This window comes from Nycticebus coucang, chromosome 18 (assembly GCF_027406575.1).
Source record: "Nycticebus coucang isolate mNycCou1 chromosome 18, mNycCou1.pri, whole genome shotgun sequence".
Taxonomy (NCBI): Eukaryota; Metazoa; Chordata; class Mammalia; order Primates; family Lorisidae; genus Nycticebus; species Nycticebus coucang.
In genome coordinates, this window is record NC_069797.1 from 33,965,721 (window position 1) to 33,985,380 (window position 19,660).

Sequence of the window (19,660 nt, forward strand, 5' to 3'; positions counted from 1 at the left end):
CATATAATAGCATCACCCTGTTTACAGGCTTTAATTCAGGTTCAGAGAAAGCACCAAAGTAAGCATACCTTTTATATCTTAAATATATTATTGTTTGAAAAAGAATTTAAGTAAAACTTGCTAATTTCCAAGGATCATTTAAAATGGAAATTATTTTCTTTGCTGCCATCTAGTGGTTAGTAACTTTTTCACTTTAGAGTTACCGTTCTACCCTGTTTCCCCGAAAATAAGACATCCTCCGAAAATAAGACCTACTTACAGGAAAGGTAAGATGTCCCCTAAAAATAAAACCTAGCGCATCTTTGGGAGCACACCTTAAAATAAGACACTGTCTTATTTTCGGGAAAACAGGGTAAGTTTTAGTAAATAGGAAGTCTCAAATATGGTATCATTACAATAGTGTGATTTTATTATATTCCATCTCCTCCTTATCCTCTAAATTTTTTAAGAGCTCTAATTACTCAGCTTGCATCATTTCTTAATCCCCCATATCATTTCTTTGGACTGAAATTATGGTGTATCTCTCTCTCTCTTTTTTTTTTGTAGAGACAGTCTCATTTTGTCGCCCTTGGTAGAGTGCTGTCGCGTCACAGCTCACAGCAACCTCCAGCTCCTGGGCTTAGGCGATTCTCTTGCCTCAGCCTCCTGAGAAGCTGGGGCTACAGGCGCCCACCACAACGCCTGGCTTTTTTTTTGTTTCAGTTTGGTCGGGTTTGAACCCACCACGCTCTGTATATGGGGCTGGTGCCCTACCCACTGGGCGACAGGTGCTGCCAGTGTATCTCTTTAAAAAGTAAATCTATGAGAATATTTCAGATTGTATATGCACAGCACATTGTACCCCTTGATTGCACTAATGCACACAGCTATGATTTAACGATAAAAATAAATTAATTAATAAAAAAAAAGTAAATCTTACCATGTCCCTGTCCAACTTAAAACCTTTTAGTTGAAATTACTCTTGTTACAAGGACAAGACTTCAAGTAGATCTACGAGGTCATGTAGTCTTTCTCCACGTATCACTTCTTCCACGTCTAGTATTACATTTTTCTTTGCTTTCTCTATTTATGATGGCCTTTCTTTCACTCCTCCTTACGTACCATATTCTTTCATACCTGCCTTTGTACTCCTCTGCCTAGAATTTATTTCCCTCTACTCTTCACAAAGTAATTTCTGCTAATTTTAAACAATCACCATTGCTGTAAAGGAGCCTCTCTGACTAGACCACATTTCTCTGTTACAGGCTTTCATAACAACAGGTACTTTTATAGTCCTATATGATTTGTAATTTCACACTTGTCAGTTTGATTTTTTTCTTTCTTTTTTGAGATGGGCTATTGCTATGTTGTCCAGGCTGGTGTCCTGGGCTTAAGTGATCCTCTCACCTCAGTCTCCTGAGTAGCTGGGACTACAGGTGTCCTCCACTGCACCTGCTGGTCTGATTATTTTATTGATGCTGTCTTCCCTACAAAAACTACATGCTTCTGGAGGGTAGAGAACTTTTTTTTCCCTATTTTTGTTTCTTTGGTGTTCATTACATGTTATTAAGTTACGAATGAATATAAATGCCAGAAAGTGAGCTAACAGTTTTGAATTATATATCCTGGGATAAAGGCTTACTTAGTCATTATAATAAGGAAAAATTTGTAGTTCCAAAAAATAAAGCATGAATGCAAATTGCATTGGCCTTAAATAAATATACTGAAATTATGGGAGACATTTTAGTCCCTTTAAAAAAGTAGACATTCAAATTTATTTACAACAATTTTTTTGCTTAATACACCTTTTCTATAATGACAAGGACTGACGTGAAAGAATCTAGAGGTATAGATCCTAGCCCTCTTTTTGACACCACTGTGAGGATTTAGGCAGGGTCTTTGTACTGGACAAGTGAGCTGTACAGAATAATCATACAATCCTCATCCAACATGTATGTTTTTGCCTTCGATTGCAATAGTGTTTAAGCACAAAAGCAGCAAGTTCCAAACCTGATGTGTATTATTTAGCCAGTATACTAAGATTGAAAAAAAATATTACCCCTCATCTTACGGATAGAATATTTTAATGGAAAAGTCTAATATGTAGTTTTTGTTTTCTCTTAGGATTTTTCCTGGACATTATTCACATTGATGAACAAATATAGATGTGGATTAAGAGAATTTCTAACAGAAGCAGTTGTGATTTTTAAAAAAATTCTATTATTTTTAGTTAGATACAGTCAATATGCTATAAAATTTGCCATTTTAAATTGTAATTTTCATTGGTTTTCAGTATATTTGCAGAGTTCTCTAAACATCACAACTAATTGTAGAACATTTTTATTACCCCTATAAGAAACCTTGTACCATTTAACAGTCCCTCCCCATTCTTCTCTCTCTCTAGTTCTTGTCAATTGATTCGATCTTTTTAAATTGGAGTTCGTTTTTTGTTCTTTGCAGAATCCAAGAAAACAGGGCCCTGAAACTCAAGGCAGTACAGCAGAATTAATTACAGGGTTGGTCCAACTGGTGCCTCAGTCACACATGCCAGAGATTGCTCAGGAAGCAATGGAGGTAAGGGGGAAATGAATTCTATGCTCTTGAAAGAAAGGTTTTAACTATGTACATTCTTGATGTTCATTTGATATGTGGTTTCTTTTGAGTAGTAGGTAGATGTCTGGACATAGTATGTTTGTGTTTATACATCGTTTTGTAAAATTCCATGGAGAAAGAAGGTGTTTACTGGCTTCCAGTGGCATTGTGAAAATTCTTGTGCTTAATGAAATAGTTCAAAATTTTCTAATTGCAGTTGGGTTTTTGTATGTTTTAATAAGATTTTTAAAATTTGAGACATAATTCACATACTATAAAGTTCACCAGTTTAAAGAGTACATTTCAGTGGTTTTTAGTATATTCACTCAGTTGTGCAAGCACCACCACTAATTCCAGAGCATTTTTGTCACCCTGAAGAGTAACCTCATCATTCCCTATTCCCCCATCCTCCAGCAACCACTAAACTATTTTTTCCATCTCTGTAGACTTGCTGATTTTAGACATTTCATATAAATAGAATCATACAATATGTTGCCTTTTATGTCTGGCTACTTTGACTCAGTATACTGTTCTCAAGGTTCTTTCATGTTGTAGCATGAATGAGTATTTTATTGTTTTTACTGCCATATATTCCACTGTGTGGCTATTGATTTTGTTTATTTATCAGCTGATGGACATTTGAGGTTGTTTATACTTTTTGGTTATTATGCTGCTATACTTGTTTGTGTAAAAGTTTTAATGTGGACATATCTCTTAAGTATATATCTAGGAGTGGAATTGCTGGATCATATGGTAACTCTCTTGATCTGTTGAGGGTTTGCCAGACAGTTTTTCAAAGCAACTGCCACATTTTATATCCCATTAGCAATGTATGAGCGTTCTAGTATCTCTGCATCCTTGCTCACACCTGTGATTATCTGTGGTTTTCCTTATAGCCATTCAGGTGGATATGAACATAGCTGACTTTTTAAAAAATTATTTTTACATTGCTTAGTTGATGAGAATATGGTTTTTAGTCAGTTTTATTGAAGTATAATTTATGTAAAATAAAATCATAAAAGAGTTACAGTATTTCTGATCACTCCTGAAAGATTCCCTGTGTCCCCACCCTCACCCTGGGTGTCCCAGACCACTGGTCTGATTTTTGTCACTCTAGGTTAGTTTTGCCAGTCTGGAAGTTCAGATGATGGAATCTTAAATGTATTCTCATTTATATGGCTTCTTTATGGGATTCATTCATGTCACATGTGTTAGCTCCTTTTTTAAATTGTTGATAAGTATTCCATTGATGATTATACCAGAGATTGTTCACTTGTTGATGGGCACTTAGGTGAACATATGAATTACTGCCAAAAGTTACTTTGTACTCCTTTGTAGTGCCGGCCTCCTTACCTCCTCCCTACCCTTCTTGCCCCCTGTGTTCTCCCTTTCCTACTTTGCAACCACTGAGTCTGCTCTATTGCTATAGCTTAGTTTGTATCTTCTGTAAGTGGAATCATAAAGTGTATACTCTTTTGGGCATCGCCCGTGGCTCAGTGAATAGGTCGCCAGCCCCATATACCGAGAGTGGCAGGTTCAAACATGGCCCCAGCCAAACTGCAACAACAAAAATAGCCAGGCATTGTGGCAGGTGCCTGTAATCCCAGTTACACAGCTCACAGCAACCTCCAACTCTTGGGCTTAGGCGATTCTCTTGCCTCAGCCTCCTGAGTAGCTGGGACTACAGGCGCCCGCCACAATGCCTGGCAGTTTATTTTTGTTGTTGTTGTAGTTTGGCCAGGGCCAGGTTTGAACCCGCCACCCTGGGTATATGGGGCCAGTGCCCTGCCCCCTGAGCTATAGGCGCTGCCCATCTTCATTTCTTTTTAAATCAAACTTGATACTCAGATTAAAAATTTAAGGGGCAGTTAGTATTCTGGTTTAAAATCTAAATATTTAAGTCAGCCCTGAATTCCATCCCAGACTCTGCCGTTTCCTAGCCACATGAGCATGGGCAAGAAAGCAAGGGCAAAAGTTATAAAACTCCTGCTCGGCGCCCGTAACCCTGTGGTTACTGTCCTGGCCACATACACCAAGGCTGGGCGAGCTAAACAACAATGAGAACTACAACAACAACAAAATAGTCAGGCTGAGGCAAGAGAATCGCCTGAGCCCAAGAGTTGGAGGTTGCTGTGAGCTGTGATGCCATGACACTCTACCAAGGGCGATAAAGTGAGACTGCCTCTTAAAAAAATTAAGTGTATACTCTTTCAACTGTCTTTTTTAACTCAACATAAATATTATGATATTCATCTATGTTATTGCATGTCAGTAGTTCATTCCTTTTTGTTAAAGATCATATTTAATGAAGTGTTATGTTCCATTGTATGAAGATAGCATAATTTGTCTACCTGTTGATGGACATTTCTATTGTGTCAAGTTGTTAGCTGTTATAAATCTTCTCAGATCTTTTATATACAAATCTGTATATGGACATATGCTTCCTTTCTCGTAGGTAAATAACTGGGAATGCAAAAATCTTACTGTGTGGTCTTTACAAGAGGCACAGCTTAAATATAAAGGCACTAGAAGATAGACAGTACAACAATAGAAAAACATGCCCTACAAACACTAACCCAAGAAGGCTGGTATAATATATAGATAAAGGTTTTAAAGGAAGATGTATTAGTAGAAATGAAGAGGGACATGTTATTATTACAAAGAGAACCAACACATCTAGAATATAGAACCATATATGAATCTAATAACAAAGCTTTAGAATATATAAAGCTTCAAAATATGCAAAATTATATAAGTAAAAGGAGCTATATAATCCATTTATAGTGGTATACTTAAGTATACCTTGCTCAAAATCTGATAGGACAAATAAAAAAGGTGAGGAATAGACGATTTAAGCTACATGATTATCAAATTTGATCCATTTGACATATACAGAGCATTATACTCAATTACACTTAAGTACACATGGAACATTTACTATATATATCCTGAGCATGAAGCAAGAACCAACAGTTTCCAAAGGATTGAAATCATTCAGAATGTTTCCTTGTGACTATAGTGGGATTAAGCTAGAAATCTGTATCAAAAAAAATTCATGAAATGTCAATGATTACCTATGTTTTAATTTACTCTGTAAATTAATATAACTGCCATTAAAAATTGTTTTGTATTATCTACTTAAGATAAACATAGCAATTCCAGTCCTAGTTATATATCCAACAGAAATGTATATATACATTTACCAAAAGACATGTACAAAAATATTAGTATGTAATTTGTAATAGCTTTCTAAACTGTGTCATTGGTAGAATGTATAATTTGGTTATATTCATTCAATTAAATATTATACAATTAGAAAAAGAAGGATCTATTGCTAAATGAGAAAAACATGAGTGAATCTCACAGAGGTAATATTGAGTGGAAATTGCCAAATACAAAGAGAACACACTGTATGATTTCTTATATATAAAGTTCAAAAACAAGCAAAACTTACCGAAAGTTTTGTCACTTATGGTGGTGGAAGTCTGAACCTGAGCCTTTTGCGAAGGGCTAAGGACCAAGAATGGATGTGTAAAAAGCTTCTAGTAATGTTGATCTGGATAATGTGGGGGCATATACTTTGTAAAAATTCATTGATCTGTAATCTTAAGGTTTGCTACCTTACTGTACATACTGTGTGCTGCAGTAAAAATGTTTATAGAATAATTTCAGCTCTCCTTATGTAAAATTATTGCTTATATTTGTTTGTATTGCTGTTGGCCCTATAAATTGGTATATTTCTAAATTTATTTTTAAGAAAGCTGTTTGGCAGGAGCTATATAAATATTTCAGTTTTTTGTCCAAATAATTAAATTTCTGTGATATTTTTAATCTTATGAATACAATTCAAAAGGAAAAAGCTACACAAATAGATACTCATTACTCCTATTCATAAGAGAGTATTAAAAGAATTTTATTCACTAGTGAGAGAACGGGTTAATGCGATGAGTTGTTAAACACTTACTAAACTAAAACCCAGGTAGATCACATACCAATATGGAAAAATATTTATGAAATGCCAAGTGAATATACTGTGTTTAACTTTGTTAAACTAGACATAGAAAAGCCAGGTGTGGTGGCTCACTCATATCTATAATCCTAGAACTTTTGGAGGCTAAGATGGGCAAATCATTTGAGGCTAAGAGTTTGGGACAAGCCTGAGCAAATAGCAAGACCCTGTCTCTACACAAAATATAGAAATTAGACAGGTATGGTAGTACATGCTTGTACTCTCAGGTTCTGAGGAGACTGAGGCAGGAGGATATCCTGAGCTCAAGAGTTTGAGGCTAAAGTGAGCTGTGATGAGGCCACTGCACCCACCCAGCAACAGAGGCAGACCCTTTCTCAAAAATAAAAAAAGTACGCGCACATATGTGTGTTTGTGTGTGTGTGTGTAATTCAAAAAGAAAGGAAGCATGTAAAGAAAATCATATTAAGATGGGGAAAAGTCTAGTACATTTTCAATATTAAAAAAAGTTTTATGAAACAAAAATATAATTTGTCACTTGAAAAAACTAAAGCATTTCATCTTATGGAACTAGAAATAGAACAAACTAATCCCAAACCCAGCAGAAAAGAAGAAATAACCAAAATGAAATCAGAGATGAATGAAATTGAAAACAAAAAAATGACTCCGAAATTAATGAAACAAAAAGTTGGTTTTTCAAAAAGAATAAATAAAACAGATAAACCTATGGCCAGATTAACTAGAAACAGAAAAGTAAAAATCTCTAATAACCTCAATCAGAAATGATAAAGGGGAAATAACAACAGATACCACAGAGATACAGGAGATCATCTTTGAGTACTACAAGAAACTTTGTGACCAGAAATTTGACAATGTGGAAGAAATGGATCAATACCTGGAACTGTACCGTCTCCCTACACTTAATCAAGAAGAAATAGATCTCTTGAACAGATCAATTTCAAGAACTGAGATCAAAAAAACAATAAAAATCTCCTAACCAAAAAAAGCCTTGGTCTAAATGGCTTCACACCAGAATTCTATCAAACCTTCAAAGAAGAGCTTATTCCCATTCTGCAGAAATTATTTCAAAAATTCAAGAAGGAAGGAATCTTCCCCAACACATTCTATGGAGCAAACATCACCCTGATACCCAAACCAGGAAAAGACCCAACTAAAAAAACCAGAATTTCAGATCAATTTCATTCGTCAATATAGATGCAAAAATTCTCAATAAAATCCTAGCCAATAGATTACAGCTACACACTAAAAAAATCATTCATTATGATCAAGTAGGTTTCATCCCAGGGAGGCAAGGCTGGTTTAACATATGCAAGTCCATAAACATAATTCATCCTATCAACAGAAGCAAAACCAAAGACCATATGATCCTCTCAATAGATGCAGAAAAAGCATTGGTAAAATTCAGCATCCTTTTCTAATTAGAACTCTAAAGAATATAGTTATCCATGGTACATTTTTAAACTGATTGAAGCCATCTACAACAAACCCACAGTTAATATCGTACTGAAGGGAGTAACACTGAAGGCTCAGGTGTATGTGGCTGGCCTGAGCCACAGGCGCCGAGCCGAAAATTAAACATCTTTATGTTGAATGATAGTTGGGTTCAGGAAGAGATAAAAGAGGAAATCATTAAATTCCTCAAACATAACAACAATGAAGGCACAAGTTATCAAAATCTGTGACATGATTGCAAGAGGGACTTTACCTAACAATTGCAATCAGTGTAACCTGGCTTATTGTACCCTCAATGAATCCCCAACAATAAAAAAAAAAAAAATCTGTGGGATACAGCAAAAGCAGTCTTAAAACGGAAATTTATTGCATTAGTTGCCTACATTCGAAAAACAGAAAGGGAGCACGTCAACAAACTCAAATTCCCTTTTTGTCAAGTCCATTAGTTCTTTATAGGTGCCAGTAGCTGCCTTATGGTCCCTTGGAGGAGTTCCTCTGTTTTGGTTTTACGTGTTGCCTGAATTTTTCAGTTGGTGCCTCCCCATATGTTCGTTCTTCTTGTTCACCTCTTTGTCCTCCTTTTTACTTCTCATTGCCTCCTTTGTTTCAAACAGAAGTAAGTCCTTGCACTTGATGACAGTGTGTTGCAATATGTCACCAGGACAACAGGTGGTGCTGTGGTTTTTTTAAGGAGACAGCACAAACAGCAGCTTTTATGGTCCTTATTCTAAGCTTAGTTGCCTTTGGTGATCATCTCATTGTTTCCTCAGCATTCAGACCTTGCCAGGTTGGGATCTTAACACTCACAAGAATCCTTCAGGGGTGGGTCTCACAGTGCCCCTTGATTCCAGTTCCCATGGGTTGCAGGAGTCCCTTCGCCTGTCCCTGGAGTGGAATTCTGATCCTGGCAGCCAGAATCCACGCTGGAATGGCCACGCTTTAGGCCCCTGCTAAGACCTTCTCCCAACCTTCCCATAATGGCAGCCTCTTGGCCACAGAGACCTTGTCAGTATGGCTGCCTTGCCATCCACGAAACGTATGGCAAATCTGCTCCAACTGGCTTTTAAATCTGGTTGCTATATACTGTTTGAGTCTGCCCACTCTTCCAAGCTTTCCACTCAATGTACAGCTTCCCCCAACAACTGAAAACTCCAGAAAGGCTTCCTCCCGTCCTGGGCCTCTGTGGTGGGCCAGCCAAGCTGGTTGCAGTCACTTGCCTAATTCATGAGATTTCCACTGCTCTGGATCATACGCTGTATCCAGCTTACCACCTCCTTGCTGTGTTCCCTGAACTATGACTCTGTGTAAGGTCCCCCCTCATAGAATTCTTTAATATGTATTGAAATAATTTTGTCTTAAAGCAGTTTTTACAGTCATATTATAGTTCTGAGTTCTTCAGTCTTAACTTTATATGTGTATGTTTTTAAAGTAGGAATGATGGGAATAAAGTGATTTCCTTCTGGATATATTGTTCCCTAGAGATTTGTGTTCTCCAGAGTTTTCCTCTTTTACCTTTTGCTGTAAATAGAGGGTATAAATTAAATATGTCACTTTTGTAGCATTTTAAAAATAAATACTCTGGTGTTAGGTTTACCAAAATGTTTTTGGTAAAACATATCTTCTCTGTTTCTCTTTTTTTAAAATTTCAGGCTCTGCTGGTTCTTCATCAGTTAGATAGCATTGATTTGTGGAATCCTGATGCACCTGTAGAAACATTTTGGGAGATTAGGTATGTGTACTTTTATTTTTTAATTCAATTTTAAAATTTTATTTTGTATTTTTTCTTTAAATATTAACTGTAGAGTACTTAGCTCATTGTAAAACTTGTATTTATGGAAATTTTACAACTTTATATTTATTTGACTTGAAGTTATTAGACTATTTCTTATTTTAACTATAAAAATAGTATCATAGCAATTTAGAAAATAAAGTTTTTAAAATAGTGCTACATTTATAGCCGGGCGTTGTGGCGGGCGCCTGTAGTCCCAGCTACTCGGGAGGCTGAGGCAAGAGAATCGCGTAAGCCCAAGAGTTAGAGGTTGCTGTGAGCCGTGTAACGCCATGGCACTCTACCGCGGGCCGTACAGTGAGACTCTGTCTCTACAAAAAAAAAAAAAAATAATAGTGCTACATTTTATCATGTAATCCTAAGTACTGTCATTTGGTGTATTATCTTCTGTTTCAGATTTCTGTGTAGTTAAAACTGTTTTTAATAGATTTTCATAGTTATAAACCCAGAGTGATAAAAATTTATAACAACTTTTTCTCAAAGTTTTTTTTTGTTTGTTTGTTTGTTTTTTTATTGTTGGGGATTCATTGAGGGTACAATAAGCCAGGTTACACTGATTGCAATTGTTAGGTAAAGTCCCTCTTGCAATCATGTCTTGCCCCCATAAAGTGTGACACACACCAAGGCCCCACCCCCCTCCCTCCGTCCCTCTTTCTGCTTCCCCCCCATAACCTTAATTGTCATTAATTGTTTTCATATCAAAATTGTTTTCTCAGTTTTTTAAACCAGTCTTTCATAAGTTTTCCATTAATACCAGAGCTTTTGATGAATGAATGAATAATGGGCATCTGCTTAGAAGGCAAAAATACATACAGAATTTTCTAGTCTGTTTCCTAGATTATATAAATTATAATCTTTTAATAATACCACATTGAGGAAAATATAGATGTATAAATCTCAAGCTTACCATTATCTTATAGAAGTGGGTTTGTTGAATCACTTAGCAGCTAAGTTAAATCTTAGAGCAGTGCTCTCTAATAGTAATATAATGTGATCCACATATGTAACTTTATTTATTTATTTATTTATTTTGAGACAGAGTCTCACTATGTCGCCCTTGGTGGAGTGCTGTGGCGTCAGTAGCTCACAGCAACCTCAAACTCTTGGGCTTAAGCGATTCTCTTGCCTCAGCCTCCCATGTAGATGGGACTACAGGTACCCATCACGACACATGGCTATTTTTGTTGTTGTTGTTGTTGCAGTTGTCATTGTTGTTTTAGCTGGCCCGGGGTGGGTTTGAACCTGCCAGCCTTGGTGTATGTGGCCAGCCCCTTAACTACTGAGCTACGGGTGCTACACTGTAGCTTTAAATTTTGTAATTAACACATTACATAGCAAAAAGAAATAGGTAAAATTAATTTTAATGATGTATTTTATTTACCTGGTATGTAGGCATATCTATTATAAGTTCAGTTTTTAATTAACATGAACTTACTAATGAGATATTTTATTCTTTTTTAAGTAAAGTCTTAAACATTTGGTACGTGTTTTGTACTTATATCTGAATTTGGACAAACCATATTAAAGTGCTCAATAGCCACATGTTGGGCAGTGCAGCACTAGAGTAAGGATTAGGAAATTTGTTCTCTAAAAGGGCCAGATAGTAAATATTTTAGACTTTGTAGGTCATACAGTTTCTGTCACAACTATTTAATTCTGTCTTTGGAATGTGAAATCAGCCATAGACAATATGTGAATGAATAGACGTGGTGGTTCCACTAAAGTGTTATTTATAATAGTAAATGGTAGACTGGATTTGAACTGTGGGTTGTTGTTTTCCGACCCATGCTCAGAGCACTGGGTTTATATATAGCACTGGTATATATATATATAGTCTCTGCTGTGTACATGGTTTATCATTTCTTTTTATGTCTTCTGCAAGGATGGGATCTATAGGATGAAACATTGAGAGTTTGATGAAACACCAGAGGCTTATAAGTATTTGTTTTTTTTGTCTGGGGCTGGGTTTGAACCCACCACCTGCAGCATATGGGGCCGGCACCCTACTCCTTTGAGCCACAGGCACTGCCCAAGTATTTTTTTTTTAATATAATCTGTAGACTTACTTCATTTGATTATGATGCTGTTGACATTTTGGTAACTGTTAAAATAAACTCTACATGAGCAATTAAGGTTCTCTAAACTTATATCCATTATGAGATAATACTTTTCTTATGTACTGATTATATCTGTATTAGATTATGTATTGATGATGCTGGTAACAGTGAACTTTATGTTGCTGCAGCTCACAAATGCTTTTTTATATCTGCAAGAAATTAACTAGCCATCAAATGCTTAGTAGCACAGAAATTCTCAAATGGTTGCGAGAAATTTTGATCTGCAGAAATAAATTTCTTCTTAAAAATAAGGTAAGCAAAACATCTTTAAAGATGAAAGAATATTTGAAGTGATAATGAGGAACAATTAAGGAAATGTTTATTAAATTATGTCCTACTTCAACTCCTTCCTCCTCCAAGGTTCTCAAAGGAAAGTATGTGTGCAGGGGACAGTGGCAAAATCAACATTTTAAAAATTATTCTGAGGCTTTGGCGTTAAAGCCACAATATTGATGAATTACAGGTATATTAGGCAGGTCTCTGTAAGGCAGGCCTGGGAAGAAGGGGACTGCTAAAACCACAGTAGGTCGAGGAGTGTATTTTCTCTTTACTCTGAAGTTCATGCATAAGACTAGGATCTCATGGCTAGGCTAGCCCAGAGAATATTATCTGTCAATAAGTTAAAAGGAACAGGTTTGAGAGTCCTCAATCTAGGTTTATTTATATTCCTCCCATAAAAATTTTACCTCTTAAAAATATCAAAGATGAAATTTTTTGACCCTGAACTAGTGAAATATGGTGACATTGTATGGGATAGAGAAGTATCTTTTAATGTGCAATTTCTGTAATCAATTTAAGAATTCTTACATTGCACAGTTTGAGGAATGCTGATTTAGTAAGTTTTTATCTAGTTCTAGAATCCATAACTGCTAGAAATATTAAATGTATAAAATGCATGATCATATCAATGTACACAGCTATGATTTAATAAAAAAATGTATAAAATGCATATGCTTTTAATTGCCATGCAGCTTGTTAAATTGTCTGTGTTTAAAAATGGACTAATGGTGAGGTGGGTTTATTCACATCCGGCTTAATGTGCTAATTTAGTGGAATCTGGCATTATTCCACGGATAGGGAAAGAGATTAGATGTCAGAGTTTCATGCCCTTTGCTATGGTATAATCTCCTGAGTACCAATAGTGTTGACCCAATAATAAAGCTGTAGTGCTTTGATCTGCAAAGTCACTCTTGTGACATACTTGGTGTATATACCAGTATTAGTGACTGTTTCAGAAGAATTTAGTCTCAAAAGAGTCAAGTTCTAAATATCCTGACATGGCACAGGATAAAATATTATGGGAGGAAATCTTTGTTATTGAGATTGCATTATAGTTTTTATACATTAGATTTGTGTTGTTCATATTTTCCTTGTGTATATATTAGCCTTAATTTATGTTTCTAGAGTCTGCTGTTTCTAATAATTCAGGGAGTGGAATACTAAGGAGTTTCAAAGACATTGAGCAAACGTTATTCATTCTAATGAACATTCCCCAAGGTAGGAAATAGGGATTAAGAGGAGAGGATTTCCAAGTTTCAAATGGGAAGACAACTCACATTGTTTATCCTCTTGGTTGTCAGTACTTTGGTAGAGCTTATTTATTTCTTTTTTCTAGCAGGCAGATAGAAGTTCCTGTCACTTTCTCTTCCCTTACGGAGTAGGATGTGATGTTCCTGCAAGTGGAAATACCAGTCAGCTGTCCATGGATCATGAAGAGTTATTACGTACCTGTACTCCCGGAGCTTCTCTCCGGAAGGGAAAAGGAAACTCCTCCATGGTAAGAAGCTGCTTTTGTAATTTTCCTGTATCATCATCTGTGCTGTATTTTTTTTTTTTTTCTGAATGAACTTTGGTAAATTTCAACTACATAATATAATGAAATAGTTAAAACTGCTTAGATTCTAGTTCTGTTGCTGCTGTTTGTGACATTGCACAAGATCTTACCATCCCTGTGCCTAAGTGTCTGAACTTTAAAATAGGCATGATAATAATTGCCTCAGAGTTGTTGTGAGGATTGAGGTAATATACAACTAGCACTTGACTCTTAAAGCTATAATTGATAACTAATTATTATAAATATCCATCCCATAAGAAGGACCATTCATACCCAAGAAATTTAGAAGTTATATCAACTAACAAAGTACAGATTTATTGGGATAAAAAGAAGTATTTTGCTTGATGCTATAGATAAGCATTTCTGGGATTTTTGTTTGTGTATATAATTCTTTTAAATATAAATAAATCATAGCACATGTGAAAACAGCAAATCATTACTGAAGAAATTTTTTTTCAGATCAAAACTTTTTTGTTCTTTATTTTTATTTATGTTTTTTAAAAATTTTAATAAGTTTAGGGGGTTGAATTCCATTATATATACATTATTAAGAGTCGTGGAGTTTGGGCTTTTGATGTACTGTACTCCACAGATAATTTTTCATCCCTACACTCCTCATCGTCCCCCTCTCATTCCTTTTGCGTCTCCAGTGTCCATTTTATAACTCTGTGTGCCCTCGTGTAGCCACTTCTAAGTGAGAACATGTGGCATTTATTTTTCTGTTCACTTAGGAGAATAGCCTCTCTGAGTTGCTGCAAAAGCCATTCTTTCTTTCTTAAAGCTATGTAGTACTCCATGGTATCTATGTACTGTGTTTTCTTTATCTATTTATCAGTTGATGGCCACTTAGCTTGATTTCAAATCCTTGGGATTGTGAATTGTGCCGCAGTAACATATGACCACAGTGTCTTTTGGGTATAATGATTTTTTCCCTCTGGGTAGATACCCAGTAGTGGGGTTGCAAGGTTGAATGGTAGATCTACTGCTAGTTCCTTGAGAAATCTCTATACTGATCTTCATAGAAGTTGTACAAATTTACTTTTCCACCAACAGCGTGTTCCTTTTTCACTGCATCTACACCACTATCTATTATTTTTTATCTTTTTAATAATGGCCATTCTGATTGGAGTGAGGGAGTATCTCATTGTGGTTTTAATTTACATTTCTTTTATGATTAGTGATGATTTTGGGCCATTTTTGTATCTTCTCTTGAAAAATACCTGTTTTAAGCAGATTTGTCTACTTTTTAAGGGGTTTGTTTTTTTCTTGCTGAGTTGTTTGAGTTCATTGTAGAGTCTGGGTATTCGTCCTTTGTCAGACACACAGTTGGCAAATACTTTCTTCTATAAGTTTTCTATTAACTATTTTGATTCTTTTGCTGTGCAGAGGCTTTTTAGTTTAACTGAGTCCCATTTGTCTATTTTTATTTTCATTGCATTTGCTTTTGGGGTCTTTGTCATAAATTTTTGGTCCAGGCTAACGTCCAGAAGAGTTTTTCCCTAGGCTTTCGTCTAATACAATATTTCTAGTATTTTTAGAGTTTCAGATCTTACATTTAAGTCTTTGTCTTGAGTTAATTTGTGTATGTGGTGAGAGAGAGGGATCCATCTGGCCATCCAGTTTTCCCAAACCATTTGTTGGAAAGGGTGTCCCCATTGTATGTTCTTGTTGACTTTGTCAAAGATTAGTTGGTTGTAAGTATGTGGCTCTGTTTCAGGTTCTCCATATTTTGTTCCTTTGATCTCTGTGTTTATTTTTATACCAGTATCATGCTGTTTTGGTTATTGTAGCCTTGTGTATAATTTGAAGTCAGGCAAAGTGATGACTCCAGCTTTGTTCTTTTTGCTTAGGATTGCTTTGGCTATTCAGGCTCTTTTTTGGTTCCATATGAGTTTTAGAATTGTTTTTTTCTAATTCTCTGACAAATGACATTGATATTTTGATAGACTTTGCATTGAATCTGTAAATTGCTTTCAGCAGTGTGGTCATTTTAACAATATTGATTCTTCCAATCCACGAGCATGGGATATTTTTTCATTTGTTTATGTTTCCTACAATTACTTTTGTCAATAGTTTATAATTTTGTAGAGATTTTTCACCTCCTTAGTCTTATTCCTAGGTATTTCATTTCATTATTTTATCTGGTGTTTTTTTTTTATTGCTGCTCTTGTAAATGGGACTGAGTTCTTAATTTGGTTTTCAGTGTGGTTGTTGTTGATGTATAAAAATTATGTTGATTTTTGAAAATTGATTTTATAACCTGAGACTTTGCCAAACTCATGTATCAAATCTAGGAGTCTTTTGGAGAAATCCTTAAGATTTTCTAGGTATAAGATCAGCAGAGAAATTTAGCTCCCTCTTTTCCAATTTGGATATCCTTTATTTCTTTTTTTTTTTTTTTTTTTAAATGGGGATGTGCCTCTATTCCACACTCTGAATAGGACTCTTTTTTTTTTATTTTTTTTATTTATTTTTTTTTTGGTTTTTGGCCAGGGCTGGGTTTGAACCCGCCACCTCCGGCATATGGGACCGGCGCCCTACCCCTTGAGCCACAGGCACCACCCAATATCCTTTATTTCTTTATCTTGCTTGATTACTCTGGCTAAGACTTCCAGTAGCATGTGAATAGAAATGGTAATTTCAATTCTTGGGGAATGCTTTCAGCTTTTCCCCATTCAGTGTAATGTTGGTTGTGGGTTTGTCACAAATGTCTTTTATTGTTTTGAGTATGTTGAATTTTTTGAAGCTTTTGGTCATGAAAGGATGCTGGATTTTATTGAGTGTTCTTTCCACATCTGTTGAGATAGTCATATGGTTTTTGTTTTTAATTTTGTTTGTGTGGTAAATCATTATTATTGACTTGAGTATGTTGAACTATTCTAGTATCCCTGGAATAAAACCCACTTGAGTATGGTGAATTATCCTTTTGATGTGCTATTGGGTTTGGTTTGCTAGTATTTTATCAAAGATTTTTGCATCTGTGTTCGTCAGAGGTATTGGTCTGTAATCTTCTTTGGATGTTGTGTCCTTTCCTGTCTTTGGTATAAGGTGATATTAGCCTCATAGGAGTCAGGGAGGATTCCCTCCTTCTCAGTGTTAGGGAGTAGTTTCAGTAAGGTTGATGCCAGGTCTTCTTTGTCAGTCGGACAGAATTGAATTGTGAATTTGTCTGGTATTGGGCTTGTTTTTGTTGTTGTTGTTGTTGTTGGAGATTTCTTAATAATACCATTTCAATTTTGCTACTCATTAGCTTGTTTGGGATTTCTATTTCTTCTTGTTTAGGCTTGGGAAGTTATATGTTTCCAAAAATTTATCTATTTCTTCTAGATTTTCTAGTTGGTGCGCATAGATGTTTTCATAGTACTTATGGATAATATTTTGTATTTCCAAATTGATAACCAGATGTGGGCCTACAATCCAAGAAGGCAAGGCTCCTTTCAGACAAGTGGCATGGGCAAGAGACTGCGGGGAATGCCGTTCACTCATGTCCCAGTTCCCCAGGAGCACACAGCCCAGTGTTAACCTCTTAAAATTATACTTTGGAACTGAGACCAGAAGGGGCCCCACCTAGGCAGGCCATGTGGGTGAGAAACTGTAAAAAATTCTGTTTGCATCTCAGAGTATGTAGGAGCACCTAGACACCTCTAATCCCTCTTCGGGGCTGCACAGTGGCTGTAGGTCTGTCCATAATTCCAGCTAAGTAGTATGGTTTTTATTGTTGTCAGCTTTACCTGATGAATTCGTATTAGTTTTGTAAATGAATTTCTTAATTTTATGTTTGGTTAATACATAATTTAGAATCAAGTATAACTCCTGTAGCACTGTTTAGTTCTTCCTTAGGCCTGTATTTCAGTCAGTGCTGCAGTGTGCTTACTTTTTTCTTCCTGCTACTACTACTTCTTTTGTCATTTATAATTGACTGGGAAATACTCTGTATTCTTCCTGTATTAGATTTATATTTTGGTATTTTACTAGTATTCATGTTAGACTTAACGTACATTTCTGAAATCTGGAATAGAGTATACCTGTTTGATTTGAAATTGGACAGATAGTAGCATTATATTGGTCCAAATAATCTCATTATTCATTTAGGTAAGATATTTAGGAGAGTCTTGGAAAATTCCCTAAGTTGCAAATTTATGCCCCCCGTATCTGGCTACCAGGACAGTGCAGCAGGATGCAGTGGAACCCCACCAATATGCCGGCAAGCCCAGACCAAACTGGAAGTGGCCCTGTACATGTTTCTGTGGAGCCCTGACACTGAAGCTGTTCTGGTTGCTATGTCTTGTTTCCGCCATCTCTGTGAGGAAGCGGACATCCGGTGTGGCGTGGATGAAGTGTCAGTGCATAACTTCTTGCCCAACTATAACACATTCATGGAGTTTGCCTCCGTTAGCAATATGATGTCAACAGGTAAATGTGGATAATGGTTTTTTTTACTCAGGATGCCTTAAATTATATGACATATGATTGTGTTAGAAATGTATTTAAGGTTACTACTTTGTTACTATATGAGGCTAATTCAAATAGCTTACTTGAAATCCTTTTCTGAAGAGGCAGGGTGAAAATAAATAGCATTTTTAAAAGTTTTAAAATAAATTATCTCTTGCTGACTTTTCAATATGCTATATGTATTTAAGTAACTGGCAGTATAGATCACTATTGTTTATAGATTATATAATGTACTCTGCCTGAATTGTATGTAGTAGAATTTTAAGCACATTGGCGTATGTTTTGAGTAAATCATAGGTGAGGATAGCTGTTTTATGCTACAGACTTGGTGTACTCCAAGATAAATACCTTTCCTGTGAGGTTGCTGAAAGGAAGTTTCTGGCTTTATCATTTGATCCATTTCTTCTACTCTTCCTACTCTGCCTTTTGGGCGGGGCTCGTAACATTCTTCCTTGGCAAGCAGGGCTCTTAAGAGTACTAACTTGATTTGCATTGTCTTTGCTTAGGAAGAGCAGCACTTCAGAAAAGAGTGATGGCACTGCTAAGGCGCATTGAGCACCCCACTGCAGGAAACACTGAGGTCTGTATGCCCCACCAGTCTCCACTCCCTCAACCTCAGAAACCTCACTGTACATTCATGTGATCTGAAATAGCTTTTGAAGCAATCTAAGATATGTGCGCATTACATGTAGCATATTGTGATGTACACCAAGTTTGAAACTTGGCTGTAACAATTGATTTTTAGTTTTAGACTTAAAAATTATTTTCAAGCAATAATTTTCTTCATTTTAGGCTTGGGAAGATACACATGCAAAATGGGAACAAGCCACAAAACTAATCCTTAACTATCCCAAAGTCAAAATGGAAGATGGCCAGGTAAGTTCATGTAGTTGATTTTTGTCTACTAATTTATCTGCTAACCACACATACTTCAGTAATCTTTTGTTAATCACTCCTCGTATATCTGTCTTAAGACTGATATTTATGGAGTTGTGGTTTTCCTACACTTGCACTGTTTAATATGGTAGCCACTGTCTTCATGTGACTATTTAAACTAAATTTTAACGGCTGGGCACAGTGGCTCACGCCTGTAATCCTAACACTCTAGGAGGCCGAGGCAGGTGGATTGCCTGAGCTCACTGTTTGAGATCAGCCTAAGTAAGAGTGAGAACCCGTCTCTAAAAATAGTCAGGTGTGTGGTGGGCGCCTGTAGTCCCAGGTACTTGGGAGTCTGGGGCAAGAAAATCACTTGAGCCCAGGAGTTTGAGGTTGCTGTTAGCTATGACACCATGACACTCTACTGAGGGTGACAAAGTGAGAATCTGTCTCAAAAGAAATAAATAAAATAAATTTTAACTTACATTAAAGTGAAATGTGATTAAAGTTTAGTTTCTCAGCGACACAGTAGCCACAATTCAAGTCTCCAATAGCCACATGTGGTAATTTGTTACTATATT

The 19,660-nt window shown here is 36.1% G+C and overlaps 1 protein-coding gene across 4 annotated transcripts in view; it reads left to right on the top strand.

Annotated features, from left to right (window-relative positions):
* NF1 (neurofibromin 1) overlaps nt 1-19,660 on the top strand; it is a 308,789-nt gene that overhangs the window by 119,877 nt on the left and 169,252 nt on the right. For 3 of the 4 annotated variants that reach the window (XM_053567657.1, XM_053567660.1, XM_053567661.1), the window contains exons 14-20: nt 2,440-2,553; nt 9,661-9,740; nt 12,046-12,169; nt 13,533-13,694; nt 17,915-18,164; nt 18,710-18,783; nt 18,996-19,079. In XM_053567657.1, the coding sequence (XP_053423632.1) occupies nt 2,440-2,553; nt 9,661-9,740; nt 12,046-12,169; nt 13,533-13,694; nt 17,915-18,164; nt 18,710-18,783; nt 18,996-19,079 (888 nt within the window). The remainder of the gene's footprint in view (nt 1-2,439; nt 2,554-9,660; nt 9,741-12,045; nt 12,170-13,532; nt 13,695-17,914; nt 18,165-18,709; nt 18,784-18,995; nt 19,080-19,660) is intronic. The other variant, XM_053567658.1, reaches the window with a different exon arrangement.